Consider the following 24,126-nt stretch of genomic DNA (forward strand, 5'->3'; position numbering starts at 1 on the left):
TTTTTCCTTTTCTTTACACATGTGGTTTGATTTCGGTGTGAATGTCAAAATATTTCTGCTTCATGGGATTATCAGAGGAATCTTTCCCAGTTTGTTGACCGAAAAAGGCTGATTGGTAAAACTACTGCATGCAGTTTGTATTTTCGATAATTAGTCAATACATATATTTGCTTTTAATTTTCTAAAAATATTTACAACATTAGTACAAAGTTAAAATACTTTGGCTAATTTATTGACAAGCGAAAAAGAAAATTAACTATATATCCTACAATAAAATATGCTTTAAACTTAAAATATATTTTCTTGTAGGAGAGAGTGTGTGGTGCGTGGTGTGATGTGCAAGCGTGTGTGTGCGGGGGTATGTGTGGTGTGTGTGCAGGGGCGGGGGTGTGTGTGATGTCTGTGCAGGGGTGTGCATGTGGTGTGAGTGTGGTGTGCAGGTGTGCATGTGTGGTGGGTGTGCGTGTGGCGAGCGTGTGTGATGTGCGTTGTGGTGTGCGGGCACGTGCGTTGTGGTGTACGGGCGCGGTGTGCGGTGCGTGAGTGTGCGTGTGGTACGCGTAGTCTGGTGTGTGTGTGTGTGTGGTGCGCGAGCGAGCGCATGTGGTGTATGTGCACGTGTTTGTGTTGTGTGTGTGGTCTGGTGTGCATGGTGTACGCGTGTGTGGTGTGGTTTGCGAGTGTGTGTGTGCGCGAGCGCGTGTGTGATATGGCGTGAACAGTGCAGCACTGCCCGAAAACCGGAAAACAATCCATTTGCATTGAAATGACGCCAGAGGATCACCCAGTGGGATTTTTGAGTGGGTCTCAGCTAACGCGCCTACTCAAAACTGGCAGGAGCCTATTAATGCATGCAATTGGGGTCTTGCAACAGTTTAATCACCCAAACCTCGTTTTGGTTGCCATCTGCTTGCTATTGATAGAAGTACAACCTGCCCACAATCTCAGAACTGTCATTTGCAGCAATATTTAAAGGCATCCTTTTCCTTAGTGTCATCCAGGTAAATCACTGGAAAGTTTTTGCTGACTTTTGGCTTGTGCAACATTGTGGTTTTTGGCTATGCTTGAAACTGCTGGTCCTGCCTTTACCCTGTTGACAACTAATCAGGGGCCCCATGTTTGGAATCATAGGGGATGCAGCTGGGAATTCTACTGTGTCTGGAGGGGGAGGATCAGCAGCTGCAGGAAAATCACACAGCTGCAGGGAGAGCAGGCCAGGAGGAAAGCTCCCAGGAACCCTTACCCTCCCAGAGCGTTCAGATCTACAACATCATAGTTGCTGTTGGCAGAGAAGCATTGCACAGGAGAGCTGCACTTGTCCAGGGAGGCAGTGACACAGTTGGGTCATCTCCTGCAGCCAACTGCCAGGGCCAGGGCCAGTACTGTCTTGACCCTGACTAAGTTACTGCTGCACTGAACTTCTTTGCCTCTGGCTCCTTCTGGGCTGCAACATCAGTAACAGGGCAAAATGCAGTTTATGCTTGCATGAGGGGTGAACAACCAGGGAGCATATTTTAAAGTAATTGGTAGGAGGTTTAGAGGGGATTTGAGGGGAAATTTCTTCACCCAGAGGCTGGTGGGGGTTTGGAACTCACTGCCTGAAAGGGTGGTAGAGGCCGAACCCCTCACCACATTTAAAAAGTACTTGGATATGCACTTGAAATGCCGTAACCTACAGGGCCGTGGACCAAGAGCTGAAAAGTGGGATTAGGCTGGATAGCTCTTTGTCAGTCCACATGGACACGATGGGCCGAAATGGCCTCCTTCCGTGCTGTAAATTTCTATGATTCTATGAGGCAGGTGACTGATGTCAAGTTTACCAGAGCAAGCACATTCATTACTGTCCCCATGGACAACTAGAAATAGCAAGTTAAGGTTCCTAGATTTGCACAACTTACAGGCTTCAGTCCAGGACACCATTGCCTGCAGGCCCCCTCAGAAGGCCCTGTACATACATGAATTACAGGTGCTTTCATTCCCTGACTGTCCGACTGATGGGTGATGGGCAGCAAGGCATCATGCAGGTCAGTCCCCACTATCCTGCGGGCTGTCAGAATACCTTTTTAGTATGGCAGTCTGGACCAGCTAGCTTCCTGGCACTGGGGTAATCATTTGTTAATGATTTAGATGAAGGAATTGAATGTAATATCTCCAAGTTTGCAGATGACACTAAGCTGGGTGGCAGTGTGAGCACCCTCCTCACAGGAGTGACTTGGACAGGTTAGGTGAGTGGGCAAATGCATGGCAGATACGGTATAATGTAGATAAATGTGAGGTTATCCACTTTGGTGGTAAAAACAGGAAGGCAGTATATTATCTGAATGGTGACAGATTAGGAAAAGGGGAGGTGCAATGAGAGCTGGGTGTCATGGTACATCAGTCATTGAAAGTTGGCATGCAGGTACAGCAGGCGGTGAAGAAGGCAAATGGCATGTTGGCCTTCATAGTGAGAGGATTTGAGTATAGGAGCAGGGAGGTCTTGCTGCAGTTGTACAAGGCCTTGCTGAGGTCACACCTTGAATATTGTGTACAGTTTTGGTCTCCTAATCTGAGGAAGGACATTCTTGCTGTTGAGGGAGTGCAGAGAAGGTTCACCAGACTGATTCCCAGGATGGCAGGACTGTCATATGAAGAAAGACTGGATCGACTAGGCTTATATTCACTGGAATTTAGAAGAATGAGAGGGGATCTCATAGAAACATATAAAATTCTTATGGGATTGGACAGGTTAGATGCAGGAAGAATGTTCCCGATGTTGGGGAAGTCCAGAACTAGGGGTCACAGTCTAAGGGTAAGGGGTAAGCCATTTAGGACCGAGATGAGGAGAAACTTCTTCACTCAGAGAATTGTGAATCTGTGGAATTCTTTACCACAGAAAGTTGTTGAGGCCAGTTCGTTAGATATATTCAAAAGGGAGTTAGATGTGGTCCTTACAGCTAAAGGGATCAAGGGGTATAAAGAGAAAGCAGGAATGGGGTATTGAAGTTGCAAAAATGATCAGCCATGATCATATTGAATGGTGGTGCAGGCTCGAAGGGCCGAATGGCCTAGTCCTGCACCTATTTTCTATGTTTCTATGTTTCTAACAGGGTGATGAGGGTACAGGCATGCTGTTCTCGTGAGATAAGGTAACCTGTGTTACTAAGATAGCGTCACTGTCATCCCATGGGGCTGCGGCATTGATCTGCAGGAGAGCAGATGCAGGGGGTCCATGAGTTCATTGAATCCCCTCGGGCTTTGGTCCCAGCTGCCTGACAAACATCTAACAAAAAGATCATAATCACAGGGTGGGGTCAGCCATGATCAATAAAAAGTAGAGGATTATGACATGACCCAAAACTCAACTGAGATCCGTGTTCACATTTCTCCAGCTGCTCTTACTTGATGTCTTGCTGATATTGTTTGTTGGAGCACAGTGCAGCAGCCCAACGCGACAAGCCCCAGGCCACCAAAGAATACATCCCATCAGCCAATCATGCAGCAACATTGCCAGAGAAATGCAGAGACACAGTCATTCCAGCAATCGGAGGAAACGTGCAGTGCGGTCACAAGGGTCATATGAGAGGAGTAATTGAGGAGAAACTAATAAAGTTTCATTTTCTTTTCTTTTAAACAATATTGTGTCGTAGCTTTAATAGTTCTCTCCTGAGTCAGCAAAAAGAAATACTTGTACTCTTACACAGGTCAATCAAAATGATATGTTTACTTATTTTTAATGATCAAAACTAACTCGTGTTATAGTTCATGAAAGATTGTAATGTGACATCTGCAATCTAAAACAGTTCTTCAATGGTTAGTTGCACCACTTGATGAGCTAAACATACGGCGGCATAACTCTTGGGTTAGCAGCAAGCTTCTTCATCTTCTCCAGCAATCTTCCCACCAGCTTTCTCAGCTCCAACCCACACACCCTTCAAATCATTCAGATCGCCACCATCCACACCCTATCCTGAGCTAACTCCCGCTCACGCTTCTATCCTTACCAACATCTGCTGGCTCCCTCTTTCCCTGCATATTGATCTCAAAATTGTCATCTTGATTTAAAAAGCTCTCCTTGGCGTTGCACTTCCGTTGCCCCCAAAGGAGGTGGAGTGTGGGAAATTGCACTCCGCTTCCATTGAGGGGTGGTAAGGCCAATTCTGCGGCGGGAGCAGGACTTCCACGCTGGGGGCTAAAATTCCCGGCCCCAGAAGGTTACCGCTCCCAAGATGGGAGCCTGTGCGGCAAGGCAGAGGGAAGTGGAAGGGAGACGGGGCGGGGGATGGAGGGGAAAGTGGTGGAGGTGGGGCAGGAGAAACCCAGGGCGGGGGACAGGAGGGGCCACATTGCAGCAGAGGTCTTGGGGGGGGGGGGCGAAGTGTGTTGGAGGGACAGGCCTGGGGGCTCTGTGCCTCGGTGAGGGGAGTGTTCGGAGTGGGGTGGATGTGTTGACTGCGCAGATGGCGGTTGGTGGATGTGGTGTGGTTGGCATCGCGGGGGCTCGACATCCGGGGGTGTTCGGCATTTGGGAAGGATTCTGACGGGATGGGGCGGGTTGGGTGCGGGGGCAGTGTTCCCGGTGTTGGGTGGGTCCGGAGCTGGGGCGGGGGAGGGGCGGGGGCACGGTCTTGGGATGTGGGGTGGGCTGTTTGGGGCTGGGATCGGGAGAGACTTCTTCACTCGGGGAGTTGTTGGCCTGTGGGGTTCCCTGCCGCGGAGAGTTGTTGATGCCAGTTCATTGGATGTGTTCGGGAGGGAGTTGGATGTGGTCCTTGCAGCTGGGGGGGTCGGGGGTGTGGAGGGGGCGTGGGGGGGGCGGGGTGGGGGGAGTGTTGGGGTGGGTGATCAGCTATGATCTTGTTGAATGGCGGTGCAGGCTTGAAGGGCCGAATGGCCTACTCCGGCACCTATTTTCTATGTTTCTATGTTCTATGTACCTCTGTAACCTGCTGGGGCTCAATGTCTATCACATCTTCTGTTTTTCTGACTGTGTGCTCCGTCAGGAGCAGAGCCAGCACCTGCTATTCCCCTGCACTTGTGTGATTCTCTCCTTTAAATCCTTCTGCTTTGCTGTATCTTTCCTCACTTTCCAGAGGCTCCTCAAAATGTATTTGTTCAACCACACTTTCAGTCACCTCCTCCAAGTCTTCCCTATTCCTGCTGAACGTCCACTTCCCTCCTCCTAGTGGAGCACCTTGGGAGGCTTTGATACATTAAAAGTGCTTTAGAAATCCAAGTTGTTGTTGAATTTACCATTTCATTAATCCTAGGTAGCAACAATTCACACTACACTTGTTTTATTGTTTATTGTTTATTGTTCCTCGAGCTATTTTGGGTACAGTATAGTTATCCAGTCCCAATTACCTGCACAATTAAACGATTAAGCCCAATTTAAAGCTGGTTTTAATAATGCTTCAAGCAGGAGGAATTGACTAGAGTCTTGTAACCTGTGAGGAGAGAATCCAGGGGGCCAAAATTGCCCTGTTCTGCACTTCCGGGGTGCACTGACGGGGTGCTCTACCTGCTCCTGCGAAATTGCACGGGAGTTAGCGGAGGCACGAACACGGTAGCGTCTCTTCCCTCTAGTAGGGTCACTGCGCCTCCGGCAATAACGTCATCGCAGTGCGCGGCGACACCTTTGCGCCCCATGATGACCCCTATCTGCCCCGTGGAGGAAATTGCCGAGCGCCCCATGGGGCTGCTGTGGACAATGCCAATACCAGACTTACGGTTCATGAACCGGGCCGACCTCCACTCCCAGGGCGGAAGTTAAAGGGGAGATGCGCTGCGCTGCACGTTGCCATCTTCTTTCTTTGGCTGACTCACTGGTCGGCCCGTGCTCCAGCGATGTCGCGTGGTCCGGCCTGCGATCGTGCAGCTCGGCACTCACTCTGTTTGGGTGCCGGGCTGCGGTCCAGTGGAGGGCACCAAAGGGCCGACAGAGTTCGGAGCAGCTCTCCCTTTTAATGGAAGGGGAGGGGCGTTGAAACGCGTCAGCGCCACGTGGAGAAGCTGATCTCACCTGCATAGTGCCCCGGATATCGCCCCAACAGGAAGTGGCGTGCGTGATATTGCGCACCACTTGTGAGGGGCGGCAACTCGAAGGCAGGGCAAGACTTCCGCGCTAAGCGCAGCATGTCCCGCCCTGACTTGGTTACCACCCACGAACAGGACATAACCCAATTTTGTCCCTCAACTGTTTACTAGTCCTTCAATTGTGCCAAATTTTTCCATACTTAAAATGAGACTCAAATTTTTTGTTTTGGCCTAAATATTTCTATTTACTTTCACCATCAGTAGGAATCTTGGCAGATGCAAATGCCCGATTTCCATTGTATTTACTTTAAACATGAGTCACATATTCAGTGGAAAAATAGCCTTGGCAGAGATTCAGACTTACTTTTCCCTGTGATAAGGCTTTGTGTCTAATTGGTGTAAAATAAGCTCCTTGGATGCTAATCTGCATCTGTGTAAATGACAGCCAGGGTAAACAAACCAGATCTGCATGTACTTGATCTTCAGATTAACTAATGTTCATAACTAGTTCAAATAATTTTGATACACATGCGAATATAGCTAGCAGTCAGTCCGAATAATGCAAATGTTAGGAAAGGAATGGATGTGTAGAGTCCTTCTCTGATCAAACAGACTTTCCTCTCAATGGACTCAAGGAGGGTACTGCAGAGCTAATTCTGAACACGTTAAGCTGAGAACCCTGTAAACTATGTACAGAATTTGCCGAAATCCGAGGTTAAAACCGAAGATGGGCAAGAAAAGGCCCAAGGCACCTTGACATCAGCCACCTTGACATGGGCAAACCAAAGTAACAGAAATCAAGTACAGTGCGTTGACAATATGTCTATGTGAACAGGACCAAAATCTGTCTTGCACGCACAGAGTTTACCTATCGGGTGACTAGCGTTGCACTTTCAGGACAGGGCCTCATTACCATGCTGCGGGCATCCCGCTACACCTTACCAGCTCCGGGCCACTAATATCAGACGGCCAAGGGGCCTGCCCAGCTGACAGGAAGATAAGTCTGGCGTCCAAGGGACAATCTTGGGGCGGGCGGGTGGGGGGTGGGGGGGAGCCCAGGTCAGGCAGCGGCCCACATTATTTGTGCGGAGCCTGGAGGAGTATTCTTTTTTGGTGCCCCTTCTGCTGTACTGGGCAGAGCGTCCACCGTGCATGATCCACCCAGTTGACTGTAAAAATTGCAATCACAGTTTTACGGACATCGCAGGATGCTGATTTGCATATTAAAAGGGTCTGCCACCTGAAACAAGCAGGCGCTCTGGCCGCCCAACAACAGGCCCCTTTGAGAATGACAGTGGTCGGGCACTAAGCCATTTTTGGGCTGTTACCACATCATGTACTCTAGCAGAAGTTAAAATCTGCTCCATTGTGTTATAAACAGCCTTTTAGCAACTCCCTCCTAAGGCTAAAAAAAGAGAACTGAAATGTTATTTTGTGTGTTTCCTGATGATGCAACTCAATGGGGAACAGTGATCAGCGAAGGCAAAAACAGGTCAACTGGCACCACCAAGTGGATGACATGATGAATTTCATCAATAAGGCACAATAGATGCTTCACATGGAAAGCCAGTAAAATTTTGCTTGGGAGTTTAATTGCAGGAAGAGCACACTGGAGCTGCACTGCAATGTGCCAAAGTTGTAGGACCCGTATTTGTGGCTGCGATTCCCAACCGTAAATAGTAAACTCCATTGTCAGAAAGTGCCAAAACAAAGCAGCCAATGTCACGCCAGGCTGCTCTTGTTCATCACCAAGCAGACGGCCTTACAGTAATGTTGACTAAGGCCTGGGTGCAGGCTGCCTGCATTTCCCCTGTGCAATGGTATGATGCATGGCACTTTGACACCTCAACTTTAATCATATAAAGTTGCCAACATTCTGTTCTTTGCCAGCAAAAGTTCAGATATAGAGTTAACCATCACTGGATGATCAGGACGTTTAGATTATTGCATTTGTCCAGATGAAATTTATTAATAGCACCATGGTATGCCTCTAGATCTTTGTGCTCTCAGAAATCATTAGTCAATTTTGTGATAAATTGACCCTGTAACAGTTGCTTCCAGCTGATATTTACATATATACGCACACATATAATACACTGAAGCAACAGCAAGTAAACTCCTACACGTGCTAAAATCAGAAGATTAAAAAGCGTGCATTATTATATAAATTAAACACAATTAGGACAGAATTGTGGGGTATAATACATTTGCTCATAAATCACCTAAAGTTAGAAAAGTATGTTTGACTGCAGGGACGCAACATGGAGAGGAGCATACTGTGAACTGCAAATTACTTGGATGTTCCACACAACTATAGGTGTAATGAAATTTGACTTCACATGAATAATATAATTCTTGAATATAAAACAAAGCTCACCATCTTGCCCTTGTACAAGACCTTGGTTCGGCCTCATTTAGAATACTCCTTCTGGTTTTGGTCCCCTCAAATGGTGGGTGATAGAGGCTTTGGAAAATGTTCAGAAGGAGGTCACAAGAATGATTCCCAGCTCAAAAACCTCAGTTACTCAGAAAGGTTCAAAAGGCTAGTTTTATTCACTTTAGACATGCATGTTCTCTGCGTGAGAACACCAGCGGCAGGTCGGGGCCATAAAAGGAGTGGCGCGGAGGCCTCGGGAGCAGCGTGGAGGCATACTACTTCAGGGAGTAGTGCGAGCTGGTGCAGGAGGGCGACAGCAGCAAAGAGTGACGTCACCAAGGCCCATGTCGGTGATTGGAGCATGGGCAGATATAGCAGGAGTGGCGAGGTCGGGGCGAAGGAGCAGCGAGAGACTAGAGGGATGTGATCGGGGCCCAGGGGAGGCGTGAGTTCGGGGCCAGGGGCCCAGAGGCAGCACGGGCCAGGCAGCACGGCCAGCCCACACTGCGATATGTGTGCGCAGTAGGTCCATGCAGCAGAGCTGGTCTCCAGTCGTCTTGGGTAATCCTTGCCACTGGACCAAGACCTAGCTCTGTCAAGCCCGTGTGGTGGCTGGTGTGCAACGGCCACCACACGTTAAAAAAAATCCACGCACAGGCATCTTCCTTGAGGATGTAGTTCAGATCCTTCGTTGAAACACCTGTGAACTCATCCTTTTTTGGCATGGAAGCAAGTCATCCTCATTTCGAGGGACCGCCTATGATGATGATGATGCATAGAAGTCGGGGTGATTTGATAGAGGTATCAATTATTTTAATTTAATACATTGGGGAAGACCAAGGCTCATGCATATAAGTTACGCAAGATTCGATGTTAGGCAGTTTTTCTTTTCCTATAGAATAGTAGATCTTTGGAACAAGTTGCTGCTTGTGCAGAGGATGCTGACGATCTGAAGATCTTCAAAAGACAATTGGACCAGTTCTGGCTGGGACAAAGATCACATTTTATAAAAGGTATCTGAAATACAAGCCATATAAACATGGTATAGTGGTTCCTTGGACTCGTTTTGATTGCCTAAAGGGGTCAAAGAGGAATTTTCCAATTTTTTCCCCTAATTGGCCTTGGATTTTTCCCTTTTTTTTTGACTTATCCAGTAGATGATATGTCTGTGCTGGGTAGGGAGGGGATGTCTAATCCTGGTGCTTCATGCACTAGGATTGTGGGGGGCAGGCTGGATGGATTATATGGTCTTTTTGAACATTTATTTTCCTATATTAAACATCAATAATGTAAAATTTTCCATAATTTCTTATTCTCCATTCTAACCAGCAGCCACCGGCTGACAGGACACACCAACAACACCAGTAAAGCACAAACATTCTCGCAATGTGACTGCTCCGCATTGGTGGCCAGTTTTAGACCCCGGCGGCAAGTTGAAAATCTAACCTAGCGTTTTTCTGTAGAAAGAAAAATGTTTCTATTTTTCTCCCCTTTGCTGGGGTACGGATGCACAAGTCCGCTGCCCTCCAGCATCTCTTCACAATCGTTCCTCTCCTGACTTCCACACATCTACACTTTCCAGCAGATGTTACTGGATACAGACAAAAAGTGGGGATATGGGACTCCTTCTGCGCTGTAAGTTTCTATGATTCTATGATATCAATTAAGAATGAATAACCTGGCTGACTTTGCCATTCTCTAGCACATTGTAGTGTTGCCAAAGCGGCGATCAGTTACCTAAGCTTAGCCCGGATACTGATCCTAGGACATTCCTAACTCAGTACAGCAGCAGATATTCCATTTATCCACTGAGCCATTGGTGCATGCTGCAAGATTTATCCTTGCAGATGCAGTATCAGTTCTTGTTGTTATAGCACAGCTGTGAAAAGGACAAAGGATTTGCACGTTGCTGAAATCAGGTTGCTGTGGTCAAACAAAAAATCCATTCCAAGTATAGTATTCCAGTTTGCAAAAACAAGTGTTTGAAAGAACTATTCAAAACTTGGGTAAAAAGATCAAATAAAAGATGTGGTAAATTTGTTAGACAAGGGTTTTAAGGGTTACGGAACCAAGGGTAGACGGAGTTACGATACAGATTAGCCATGATCTAATTGAATGACAGAACAGGGTGGAGGGGCTGAATGGCCTCCTCTCGTCCTATGTTCCTAATTCTTAAAGAGCTGTCATAGCAGTTGTTTTTCTAACTTTGAGTTTAGTGGTAACAAGATAATTACAGCCAGTGAAATGTAACAAGGATAGGACCTTGGGCTATCTCTGTGGAATGAATTTACAAGAGCCCCGACTTGTTTTCTCTAATACAGCAAAATGGATTGAGATGTATATAAATTATTTTTTTCATAATATAAATCAAAGCAACTACACACATAGTTAAGTCTGCTATTATAGCGCAGAGTATGACTTCACAGACTATAATAGTCGCCATTCCAATGAGTAGCAAAATACTTGGCTATAAGTTATAATGTCAGTGCTGCATTAGGGAAATCTAACTTTAGCCACAACATTTGTCCATGACTGCTGTTGCTATCAGTGATATGCTATGGGGTGCCAGTTCAAAAGTGATAATTACTGTTGTTGTAGAACAGTGAGAACATTATGTACACAATTTATTCCTGTTCAACAAAAACAGCATGAATATTAGGCTACTGTGGGAGGACTGATAAAGGATTCAGTTCTGTTTGTGGTTATCAGACAAAGTGAAGTTCCGTGTCAGTCAGTATTCCATTATAGCAGAATGCAGAATGACAAGGTTATGCCTATTTTTTTGCAAAATTTGCTCCATTTAATGTGAGAGAGTCTGTTCAGGGTAATTATGTTTCCTTTGATGAATTAACTCAGTATTTAAAAATCCAGTTATCTTGAATCAACTTACAATAAGCAAACACCTTCCCAGAGCAGAAGCATAGTATGCGCAGTGTTTTTTGTTTTTTTGACATCAAGCAAAAGATTTCTATTCCATTTCCTCTTACTTTGGTGCTACATATGATACTCAGCTGGCCACGGAGGGATGGGTACAAGATGATCCATATGTTTGTGGTAATTCGAGCAGCAGCAACATCAACTCAATCAAAATTCATCAACAGATGAGTTTCAACAGAGGCTGCTGAATAGGCTAACTTAGTGATAGCACAGTGGCTATCTTTCATATTTAAAGCTCACAACAGGATAAGAGTCCAGTTGGAACTTGTGCTTTTTGTAAAGTCAAATTAAGTAACTGTTACAAACTTTAGGTCTCCGTTAGATAATAGATGGGAATTTTCAGGTAACTTGCGCTGTTGGAATGCCATATCTATGTTGTTAGCTCCATGTTCCAACGCAAAGTCCAAGGAAATTATGGTGCAAGTGAGTTTTGGCACTATTCACGCTATGCTACAATTTCTTGGGACTTTTGCTCCGCACTGCCGCAACTTTTGCCGCAACCGAGACAAGTTGATTATCATGGCACCATCCCCGTTCAAGACAATGGTGATCGTAAAAGTCATGGATTTACAATATTTTTCTGGCTGCATCCACTTAGACTGAGAAATCATGGCACAGGGCCATGATATGACGTAAGCTGATATGACGTGATTATTATTGTTCTCATGTGATTCCCAACCTGGGAAGACCCTTAAAGCTGTGGAATTTCATTTCTGCAGACTGCAATTGATCTCAGATTTTTGCCGCTTCTTCCCTGTTACTGAGATCTTTAGTTTTGTCAGTTCTGCCATCCAGAGTCTTGAGTATCTGAAGGCAATACTTTCAGGAACCCTGCCCCTCTCAATGCATTCAGGAGGTCAAACGATTTCAATGGCCTTTCCACTGGGCATTGCCCCATTCTGCATTATCATGGAGGAGGAGGAGGAGGAGCAGGAGGTAGGAGGTAGGAGGAGGAGGAGGAGGTAGGAGGTAGGAGAAGCAGCACCTGAAGGTGGATGGATCCTGGGGGGACAAGGCCACATCCCCTGAAGTCGTGGCTGATGACACCATTCCACATCAGCAGCAATGCAGCGGACACTAGGTACAACCACACTCGCATGGCAAACTGGCAGGTGGAGGAGAGGACCACTGGGGCGCTGAAAGCTCGTGTCAGGTGCCTGAAAAGGTCGGGGGAGGGTCCTACAGTATAAAACCAATAAAGTGGAAAAGACTGTAGTGGTGTGTTGTGCACTGCACTTTCACCCTGCGGGAAGGGCTTAGCCTGGACTTGGCACACGAGAAGCCAGGGGAACTGGAGGGACCTGGCCACCTGTTCTATGCAATGCTGTGCTCTCCTATTATGGACCAGTTTTACCTTTAAACATGAATGCACTGGGGATTGAGATACAGTGATATGGCTGCGCAAAATTCCTTCAACAGTATATTATTTTCCTCGTTGTGGCATGTATAGTTTACATAACCCAGCCATTTTCACGTGTACCATCTTATTTGCTACATCCTTGCTAAGCTTTCTCAATACTTTTTGAATTCATCTTTAGCTGCTGTTATTTTCTTTCTTTGTATGTCCATGCTGCTAATTTAAAGTTATATTCATTCTGTGCCTTTGTGCTCTTCGTTTAAGTTGTGCAGTTTATTTTGGAATTCTCCCCACGTTCCTCTGAGTCACTGAAGTTAGTGTTCACCTCGTTAGTAACATATTGTGGGTAATTTTGAACTTCTCTAAGTGGTAACCTGACGGAGCAGATAGCCTGTCCGTTGCAAAACACACCCATCAAAGAACATTACAGTAGGTGCTTCATGATTGACTGCTAGTTTTTCATTGCTGCTAACTGAATTATATTTGCAGAATTCACACATTGCAAAGCTACAAATCCCTTTGGTTCGCAGGGTATTAATTACATTGCAAAACAGGCATTGCTCATGTTTTTTGTTAAAAGACAAATGCCAAGTATTTAAGTGTCAGAAAAGCAGCTGATAAGTGCAGTAAAATAAGAAGGTTGTGTACCAATAATGGTTATAAACTAAAACACAAAAATCTATCATTTTTTTTAAATAAAATTGCTCCAACCAGCTCAATTTCATGCAGTGGACTTTAAATGTGGTGCCAGTGCTATACAGCACTCAAAATCCACCTCTGCTTGGTTACCCATCAAACTATTTCAAATAAAAGGATTTCATAGTATTTTGATATTAACAGAAACATATCAAACTTCTAAGACCCTAATTCACATATTTAAAATATTGCATAACTAAAACCGCCTTTTTCCACCTCCGTAACATTGCCCGCCTATGCCCCTGCCTCAACTCTTCTGCTGCTGAAACCTTCATTCATGCCTTTGTTATCTCTAGACTTGACTAGTCCAACTCACTCCTGGCTGGCCTCCCACATTCTACACTACGTAAACTTGAGGTCATCCAAAACTCTGCAGCCCGTATCCTAACTCGCACCAAGTCACAATCACATATTACCCCTGTGCTTTCTCACCTACATTGCTCCCGGCTAAACAACGCCTCGATTTCAAAATTCTCATCCTTGTTTACAAATCATTCCATGGCCTTGCCCCTACTTATCTCTGTCATCTTTTTCAGCTTCACAATCGCACAAGATGTCTGTGCTCCTCAAATTCAGCCCTCTTGAACATCCCACATTATACCTGCTCAACCATCTGTGGCCGTGCCTTCAGCTGTTTGGACCCTAAGCTCTGGAACTCCCTCCCTAAACCTCTCTCCCTCTCATTCCTCCTTTAAGATGTTCCTTAAAACCTTCCTCTTTAACTAAACTTTTGGTCATCTTTTTTAATTTCTTCTTTTGTGGCTCGGTGTCAAATTTATCTGTTTTATCTTGTTACACTGCTGTGAAGTGCCTTGGAACGTTTTACTATGTTAAAGGTGCTATATAAATAAAAGTTATTATTTCATATGATGAATATCAATAAAAAGAAAAAAAGACTTGCATTTATGTAGCGCCTTTCACAACCTCATTACGTCCCAAAGTGCATTACAGCCAACTATCAGAGGCCCGCAAAACATTTGCGGTCAAATTAGTATCTTTATTGCATTAGTACTTGTTTAGGTTATTATCACCACCTTCGTCTATAGAATCAACACTGATGTCCTCCCTCTCTTCCTCCCACCCGCCCTCTCCCTCCTACCATAGTCAACCCTCTCTCTCTCCCTCCCACCCTCTCTCTCTCTCTCTCTCTCTCCCTCCCACCCTCTCTCTCATTTCCTCCCTCTCTCTCTTCCTCCTTCCCCATGCACACTGGCCCTGCCGCATCCACTGTCACCTCAGCGTCAATCAAACTTTTAAAATTCGTGCCGTCGTTCCCCGCCCTGATTGGTTGAGAGTCCGGGCGGGCCCTGATCGCCCATTGGTCAGTGCAATTGTCACTCAGTCCGGACCACGTGCTCCCAGCCCCTGGTCCTGCTCTCGCCAGGACAGACAAAAAAACAACTATTATTATAGATTACGTAATTTTTGAAGTGCAGTCACTGTTATAATGTAGGGAAATAGTTTAATAGTTACCTTTTTATTTCAGAGCTATTTTCTAAATTTTGCTTGGGGAATGAAGAAAAGATGCAAAGGAAATCTCAAAAATGATTTAATTGTTTTTATTTCAGCAACAAAACTCTTCAGTTAGCCAAAGATGGCAGGCGTGCCAATCACCAGCAGAAAGGTAAAGACCTAATCTTAATCTTATTGGGACTTTTCATTTCCACTGTTAGTGATTAAATCCAAACTTGGTACATGACAAGCAATTTTCTGCAGTCCATATATTTTTGTAAAATGAAAGGGAAATTGAGTGGGATGGGGTGAATTCTATCGAACAGTCAATAATCCTACGAGCTACAAACAGAATTACTTGTAAACTTACTGGTTTCTTTTTGTTACCTTGGTTACCTTATTTTATGCTCTAGAACTATTGTTTAGAGACAGTCTGGAAATATTTTGTGTGGAACTCGTGTAGCAGACAACCCATGTGGGTAACAGTTTAAGTGAAACTGAACATGATAGCCGAGATTTTGCGGGGAGTTAGTGGGCGGGATCGGTGGCGGATCGGGTGGGAAAATGTATTTTTTGACAGCGGATCAGGAACCCACTGCAACATGCCTTTCCCAATTTCAGATCTGTCAATGCTGAGCAGCAGCGGGCAACCTAATTAAAATCATTAGCACCATGACAGATGCTTAACAGGCTTTTTAAAATTACCTTTTGACTTTAAACGCATGACCATGGGAACCACGGCTGTCAACCTGATGCATGAGTTTCATGGCCATTGCTCCAGCTGATTACTTGACAGCTTCAAATATATAGTAAAAGCTCCAACCTGACACATCATCACTTTCCTCAGCAACAAGCTGTTTCTCAGTCCTTTTCCAACACCGATTCTGCAGGCTTTCCACTTTCCACTCTCCATCCACTCTTACCTCATTGGAAGAGCTCTCTCACTATTGACAGAATGCTTCTGTCATCTGTACTTCATCTGTCATCTATTCCATCAACATAGGTACCCTTTATACTATCTCACCATGGTCCTCGGAATCCCACCACAATCAGCCCCAACACCAGCAGCACCAGGCAAACCAGCAGCTCCAACAACAACAACACCAACCTTCTCCGCAATCACCTGATGCTGCACAGGACAGAGAGCATCAGTACCCGGGAGGTCAGGGATGGCCTCACCATGGCCAGATTTACTTCAATTGACACTGTACACCCTGGCTGCCATATGATGCGCCAGGTTGGCACCACCCCACACCAACACCATAAATCATCGCTACAATGGCCAAGCCATTCCTTTCACACTCATCACCATTGCAGGGAGTACCATTATGTCTCACCATTCACTGTAATTCGCTGAGCCATTTCCAAAGGTGCACACAGATCTGTCCAAGAACGCAAAGTGTTGAAAATAAAGTTTTCAATGTTTTGACACCACATTAACAGAAACTTTATATAAACATTGCATAAAACATCCAAGTGGCTATCCTTGTGTGTTGTTAGTTGGTATGATTGCACTAGGATGAGGGTGAGTGTGAGGGGTGGCTAGGGAGATGGGGGTGTGATCATGTAGATAGAGAGGGATGGGTGGAGATGCAAGGTAAGTTGGTGTGAGTAAGGATGTGCAGGAGTAGGGTAGGGTAGGCAGAGTGATGGGGATGTGATGAGAGGCACAGGAGGATGAAGTTGAGTGTGGCTTTGTACTAACACTTTGTGATCTAATTAGATCATTGAACGTTCCTCCTGACCACATCCCTACATGTGACTTCCTGTGCAATGTGCAAACAGGGTGTGTTGGTCTTCTGGGGAGGTCTCTTCCACCTATTGGAAGGGAAGAGGACTTCCCTGCATGCTGTGACTCCCTCCATAAGCATACGGAGGGAATCATGGGAGACCTGGGTGCAGCCCTGCACCTCTGTGCAGTGATTGTCAGTGTTTGCAGCACCTCAGTGCTGTATAACACTAACCGCACAACTGTCAAAAGTAAGGTGACCAATGGTCCCTTTAAGGAAACTGGCTTGAGACGCATCATGAATGACATCACCAAACTCGTTCTTTCTAATTGGGCCGGGTAATGCGCTGGATGGGCTTACAAGCCCCATTAAGGTAAGTTCATCTTCCAGAGCGGGATGGAGCCACCAGCAATCCATCACCAACATCGACAGCCCTGGACCCACCGAAGTAAAGAAAATCTCGGCCGATGTTTGGGGAAGAACTCAACAGAACTGGATATCAAATATAACCACATAGGTACAACTTGCAGTGCAAAATGCAGAAAACTCTTTCTTTATTAAAGTGCAACGGATTGTTATGAGATGCCCAATTCCATATCAATTAATAGGATAATCCATATATGCAGCAAAGCTTGCAAAACAGCAACAAAGAGCTATTTTAAGAATACTAGCCATAATGCAAAGAATTTAATCTTTCCATAGACAAAAGCTCGGTTCCAGAGAGTTTGAAAATGAGAACGAATCGATCCAAGAGAAGCTCTTCCCTCCTCGCTTTTTACAGAAACCAAATGAGAATATGCTAATTCAAGAGTATGGGCTCTGCAGAATCGATTGCAAGGTATATAATCCCAATTTAAAATCCTTCTGTTCCCCCATGTAAAAGTAACTGCAAAATGATTTTTGTTTCTGGAAAACCAATAGAGAACACAGATGCTTCAACCTGTGTGTCTGTTGCACAATTTTAGTGCAGTCAGTATGTAAATCTAGAACTGATAATTGTAGAATTGTTTGTCACTACTTAAAAAAATAATATTGACCCAATCTTCCTATTTTAAAGCTAACTTCCTTAAGTTCTATCTTTTTATTCCAGCCCCAGGATAGAAAACCATTTTCATTTAAAAGAAAATTATATTGTTCTCTTGCAACATAATTTGGAGTTTAAACAAAAATCAAAAAAAATTGTAGATGCTGGAAATCTGGAACAAAAGTAGAATATGCTGGTAACACTCAGCAGGTCAGGCAGAATCTGTAGAGAACTGACAAGTTGATGTCTTAAGTGTGGATCCTTCATCGGAACTGAAGGATATTACAGATTAATGTGCTACTTGTCGGTTCCCTCCACAGATGTACCCGACCTGCTGAGTGTTTTTAGTATTATCCGTTTTCATGTAAAGTTTATCTACTGTCTACTTTTTGTTGTTAATACAAAACGAAAATTACGTGTTGGTTCCTGTAAGATTATCCATCCTAGCTTCTTCATTGTAGGTCAGAAACTGAAAAACCTGCACTTAGCAGAATATCTAACACTTAGAATTCTATGAGCTGCACTGCTTGCAACAACACCTTTGCACAGGTGCAGCCCACCATTTACACTTGGTGTCCTGCTGATTATTGCATTATAGTACTAAAATCTTTGTAAAGCATGTTTGCATATTTTTGAACCCTAATCAGCACATTTATTTTTGCATTTACAGGTCAGTGCACTGCCACCTCCAGAACTTATGTGGTATTTAAATGGCCAACCTGTTCAACAAAATATTGGTCATAAGATGCTTGTGTCAGGAAAAGGTGTCCACTCACTCATCATTGATGCAGTTACAGCAAGTGATGGTGGGCAGTATGAATGTGTAGCCATCAATCGTGCTGGCCAGAGCAGGTTTACAGTATACCTCGAAGTAGAAGGTGAGAGTATTCTTTAATTACCTGAATTACACCAAATACATTGCATTCAATCACACTTGTGTAGAAGAAGAAAGGTAATCCTTGTACAGGTACAGCGTCCTGAATTCGGAATTCCAAAAACCGTAATTGTCCGAAAACCAAACATTTTTGAGGCGGCCAAGATAGCGACATCGGGCAGCGAGAGACGAGGAAACCGGCAAAAAAAACGCAGCGCCGGGGGTGTGGGGGGCAGTGGGAATCGAGACAAGGAGCAGCGGGAATTGGCGGGTGGAGGTGCAGCGGGAATCGACGAGGAGCAGAGGATCGGTGGGCGGCGAGGTCCAAAATCCGGCAAAATCCGAAAACTGCCGTGGATTCAGTCCCGAGGATTCCGGATTCCAGACTATTGATTTTCTTGTCGAAAATCCGGCAAAACTCAAAAACCGGCACGGATTTTGTCCCGAGGATTCTGGATTTCAGACGTCGTACCTGTATTAAAGGAAGCATTGTCTTGTTTGACAATTTCCCACAGTGTAATTTCAGAACCTTTTTAAATGGACATCTGTTCAGACATTTTCTCCAATTGGAAAGAAAATGCCAATTTATGGTCTATGTATGTGGATGGTATTAAAAATCATTTAACATCCAGACCCAGAAATTACAGTTTGGGATACTAACATAAATAATAATGTTTCAGTCTGAAATTCCTCACTCCATTATTTTATCAAAATGGGTTTACACCTCCAATGAAATGAAGAGAGGAATTTCAAACAAATGGATTAAGTATTTGTACATGAGTATCCCATGGTTAAATTTCAAGGCCCTTGTATTCAAAGACCCTTAATTGCAGCAACATTGACTCTGTGATGGTGTTTATATAATCTTCTGGAAAGTCACGCCAGTTTCCTTCACGCATCTGGAGCACTGTGTTCAGTTCAGGAAGGATATACTGGCCTTAGAGGAGATTAGCACAGATTCATCAGAATAATACCTGGCTAAAAGGGTTAAATTATGGAAGACAGGTTGCATACACTAGGTTTGTATTCCCTTGAGTATAGAAGATTAAAGGGTGATCTAATCAAGGTGTTTACGATGATTAAAGGATTTGATAGGGTAGATAGAGAAAAAGTATTTCCTCTGGTGGCATGTCCAGAACAAAGGGGGCATAATCTTAGAATTAGAGCTGGGCCGTTCAGGGGTGATGTCAGGAAGCATTTCTTCACACAAAAGGTAGTGGAAATCTGCATCCATCTCCCCAAAAAGCTATTGAAGCTTGGCCAATTGAAAATTTCAAAACTGAGATTGAGAGATTGTTGTTAGGCAAGGGTATTAAGGGTTGTAGAACATAGAAACATAGAAAGTAGGAGCAGGAGTAGGCCATTCGGCCCTTCGAGCCTGCACCACCATTCAATATGATCCTGGCTGATCATGCAACTTCAGTATCCCATTCCTACTTTCTCTCCATACCCCTTGATCCCTTTAGCCATAAGGGCCACATCTAACTCCCTTTTGAATATATCTAACGAACTGGCCTCAACAACTTTCTGTGGCAGAGAATTCCACAATTTAACAACTCTCTGAGTGAAGAAGTTTCTCCTCATCTCAGTCCCAAATGGCTTACCCCTTATCCTTAGACTGTGACCCCTGGTTCTGGACTTCCCCAACATTGGGAACATTCTTCCTGCATCTAACCTGTCCAATCCAGTCAGAATTTTATGTTTCTATGAGATCCCCTCTCATTCTTCTAAATGCCAGTGAATATAAGCCTAGTCGATACGGTCTTTCTTCATATGTCAATCCTGCCATCCGGGGAATCAGTCTGGTGAACCTTCGCTGCACTCCCTCTATAGCAAGAATGTCCTTCCTCAGATCAAGGTGTGGTCTCACCAAGGCCCTGTACAACTGCAGTAAGACCTCCCTGCTCCTATACTCAAATCCTCTCGCCATGAAGGCCAGCATGCCATTTGCCTTCTTAACTGCCTGCTGTACCTGCATGCCTACCTTCAATGACTGATGTACCATGATACCCAGGTCTCACTGCACCTCCCCTTTTACTAATCTGTTAACATTCAGATGATAATCTGCCTTCCTGTTTTTGCAACCAAAGTGGATAACCTCACACTTATCCACATTATACTGCATCTGCCATGCATTTGCCCATTCACCTAACCTGTCCAAGTCCCCCTGCAGCCTCCTAACATCCTCCTCGCAGCTCGCACTGCCACCCAACTTAGTGTCATCTGCAAACTTGGAGATATTACATTCAATTCCTTTGTCTAAATCATTAATGTATATTGTAAATAGCTGGGATCCCAGCACTGAACCTTGCGGCACCCCACTGGTCACTGCCTGCCATTCTGAAAAGGACCCGTTTGTTCCCACTCTTTGCTTCCTGTCTGCCAACCAGTTCTCTATCCACGTCAATACATTATCCCGCAATACTATGTGCTTTGATTTTGCACACCAATCTCTTGTGTGGGACCTTGTCAAAAGCCTTTTGAAAGTCCAAATACACCACATCCACTGGTTCTCCCTTATCCACTCTACTAGTAACATCCTCAAAAAATTCCAGAAGATTTGTCAAGCATGATTTCCCTTTCATAAATCCATGCTGGCTTGGACCAATCCTGTCACTGCTTTCCAAATGCGCTGCTATTACATCTTTAATAATTGATTCCAACATTTTCCCCACTACCGATGTCAGGCTAACCAGTCTATAATTCCCTGTTTTCTCTCTCCCTCCTTTTTTAAAAAGTGGGGTTACATTAGCTACCCTCCAATCCATAGGAACTGAACCAGAGTCTATAGAATGTTGGAAGATGATCACCAATGCATCCACTATTTCTAGTGCTACTTCCTTAAGTACTCTGGGATGCAGACTATCAGGCCCTGGGGATTTATCAGCCGTCAGTCCCTTCAATTTCTCTAACACCATTTCCTGACTAATAATGTTTTCTCTCAGTTGCCCCTTCTCGCTAGACCCTCGGTCCCCTAGTATTTTCGGGAGGTTATTCATGTCTTCCTTAGTGAAGACAGAATCAAAGTATTTGTTCAATTGGTCTGCCATTTCCTTGTTCCCCCTATGAATTCCCCTGATTCTGACTGCAAGGGACCTACATTAGTCTTCACTAATCTTTTTCTCTTCACATATCTATGGAAGCTTTTGCAGTCAGTTTTTATGTTCACTGCAAGCTTACTCTCATACTCTATTTTCCCGCTCCTAATTAAACCCTTAGTCCGTCTCTGCTGAATTCTAAGTTTCACCCAGTCCTCAGGTTTGCTGCTTTTTCTGGCCAATTTATATGCCTCTTTCCTTGGATTTAACACTTTCCCTAATTTCCCTTGTTAGCCATGGTTGAGCCACCTTCCCTTTTTTATTCTTACGCCACACAGGAATGTACAATTGTTGTAGTTCATCCATGTGATATTTAAATGTCTGCCATTGCCTATCCACCATCAACCCTTTAAGTATCATTCTTCAGTCTATCCTAGCCAATTCACGTCTCATACCGGCGAAATTTCCTTTCTTTAAGTTCAGGACTCTAGTCTCTGAATTAACTGTCACTCTCCATCTTAATAAAGAATTCTACCATATTATGGTCAGTCTTCCCCAAAGGGCACGCACGACCAGATTTTTAATTAATCCTCTCTCGTTACACAAGACCCAGTCTAGGATGGCCTGCTCTCTAGTTGGTCTAGAAAACCATCCCTTATACACTTCAGGAAATCCTCCTCCATAGTATTGCTACCAGTTTGGTTAGCCCAATCAATATGCAGATTAAAGTCATCCATGATAACTGCTGTACCCTTATTGCACGCGTCCCTAATTTCCTGTTTGATGCCATCCCCAACTTCCCTACTACTGTTTGGTAGTCTGTACACAACTCCCACTAATGTTTTCTGCCCTTTGGTGTTTGACAGCTCTATCCATATAGATTTCACATCATCCACGCTAATGCCCTTCCTTACTATTGCGTTAATCTCCTCTTTAACCAGTAATGCTACCCCACCTCCTTTTCCTTCCTGTCTGTCCTTCCTGAATATTGAACACCCCTGGACGTTGAGTTCCCAGCCTTGGTTACCTTGGAGCCATGTCTCCGTCATCCCAATTACATCATATCCGTTAACAGCTATCTGAGCAGTCAATTCATCCACCTTATTACGAATGCTCCTCGCATTGAGACTCTTCAGGCTTGTTTTTTTAACACTCTTTGTCCTTTTAGAATTATGTTGTAATGTGGTCCTTTTTGATTTTTGCCCTTGATTTCTCTGCCCTCCACTCTTGCTTTTCTCCTTCCTACCTTTTGCTTCTGCCCCCTTTTTACTTCCCTCTGCCTCCCTGCATAGATTCCCATCCCCATGCCTTGTTAGTTTAAACCCTCCCCAACAGCACTAGCAAAGACTCCACCTAGGACATCGGTTCTGGTCCTGCCCAGGTACAGACTGTCCGGTTTGTACTGGTCCCACCTCCCCCAGAATCGGTTCCAATGTCCCAGGAATTTGAATCCCCCCCCACCCTCCTTTGCACCATTCCTCAAGCCATGTATTCATCTGAGCTATCCTGCAATTCCTACTGTGACTAGCACGTGGCACTGGTAGCAATCCTGGGATTACTACCTTTGAGGTCCTACTTTTGAATTTAATTCCTAGCTCTCTAAATTCAGCTTGTAGGACCTCATCCTGTTTTTTATCTATATCGTTGGTACCTATATGTACCACGACAGTTGGCTGTTTACCCTCCCCCTCCAGAATGTGCTGCAGCCGGTCCGAGACATCCTTGACCCTTGCACCAGGGAGGCAATATACCATCCTGGAGTCTCGTTTGCGGCCGCAGAAACGCCTATCTATTCCCCTTACAATAGAATCCCCTATTGCTATAGGTCTCCCACTCTTTTTCCTGCCCTCCTGTGCAGCAGAGCCATCCCTGGTGCCATGGACTTGGCTGCTGCTGCCTTCCCCTGATGAGTCATTTCCCCCAACAGTACCCAAGGTGGTATATCTGTTTTGGAGTGAGATGCCCGCAGGGGACCCCTGCACTACCTTCCTTCCACTGCTCTTCCTGATGGTCACCCATTCCCTATCTGCCTGTGTAACCTTTACCTGCGGTGTGACCAACTCACTAAACGTGCTATTCACGACATCCTCAGAACCACAGTGGTAGATGGAGATATAGATCAGCCATGATTTAACTGAATAGTAGAACAGGCTCAAGTGGTTGACTGGCCTACTCCTGTTCCTGTATTCTCTGCTCTTCAATCCAGACTTAAAAATCATTGTGAAGCCTTGAACATTTTAGCTATGACAAAATAGGGGAATCATATACTTGCAAGGGCTAGATTCTTTTCCGCATGTAACAAATAATTAATTGTATTTTCTTAAATATCTTTGAAGGTAATTTTAACCTACCTTGCCTACTGGGAAGCCAACGGGATCATGTCAGCCACCCAAGTCACACCAAACCAAAATCAGGCGAAGTATAAACGAGAGTACGACTCAAACCCACCAGTTTCCCGCCCATTGGGTTAAGTTAAAATTACCCCCTCCAAATTAGTTCTGTTAGTGAATCAGTGCCATGTGATGCAATTTATTTACCAAATGCAGCTTTGATCGCGAAGAAAAATAAATATTAGATACAACATTTATTCAATGAGGAGATTGTCCTGAGCAATGACATTGGGAAT

The 24,126-nt window shown here is 44.8% G+C and overlaps 1 protein-coding gene across 12 annotated transcripts in view; it reads left to right on the forward strand.

Moving 5' to 3' along the window:
• Positions 1–24,126, forward strand: part of LOC139262937 (myotilin-like) — a 156,394-nt gene that overhangs the window by 127,419 nt on the left and 4,849 nt on the right. For all 12 annotated transcript variants that reach the window (XM_070878264.1, XM_070878262.1, XM_070878259.1 and 9 more), the window contains 3 exons: positions 14,951–15,006; positions 17,267–17,402; positions 18,259–18,466. In XM_070878264.1, the coding sequence (XP_070734365.1) occupies positions 14,951–15,006; positions 17,267–17,402; positions 18,259–18,466 (400 nt within the window). The remainder of the gene's footprint in view (positions 1–14,950; positions 15,007–17,266; positions 17,403–18,258; positions 18,467–24,126) is intronic.

The sequence above is a fragment of the Pristiophorus japonicus genome, chromosome 4 (assembly GCF_044704955.1).
Source record: "Pristiophorus japonicus isolate sPriJap1 chromosome 4, sPriJap1.hap1, whole genome shotgun sequence".
Lineage (NCBI taxonomy): Eukaryota > Metazoa > Chordata > Chondrichthyes > Pristiophoridae > Pristiophorus > Pristiophorus japonicus.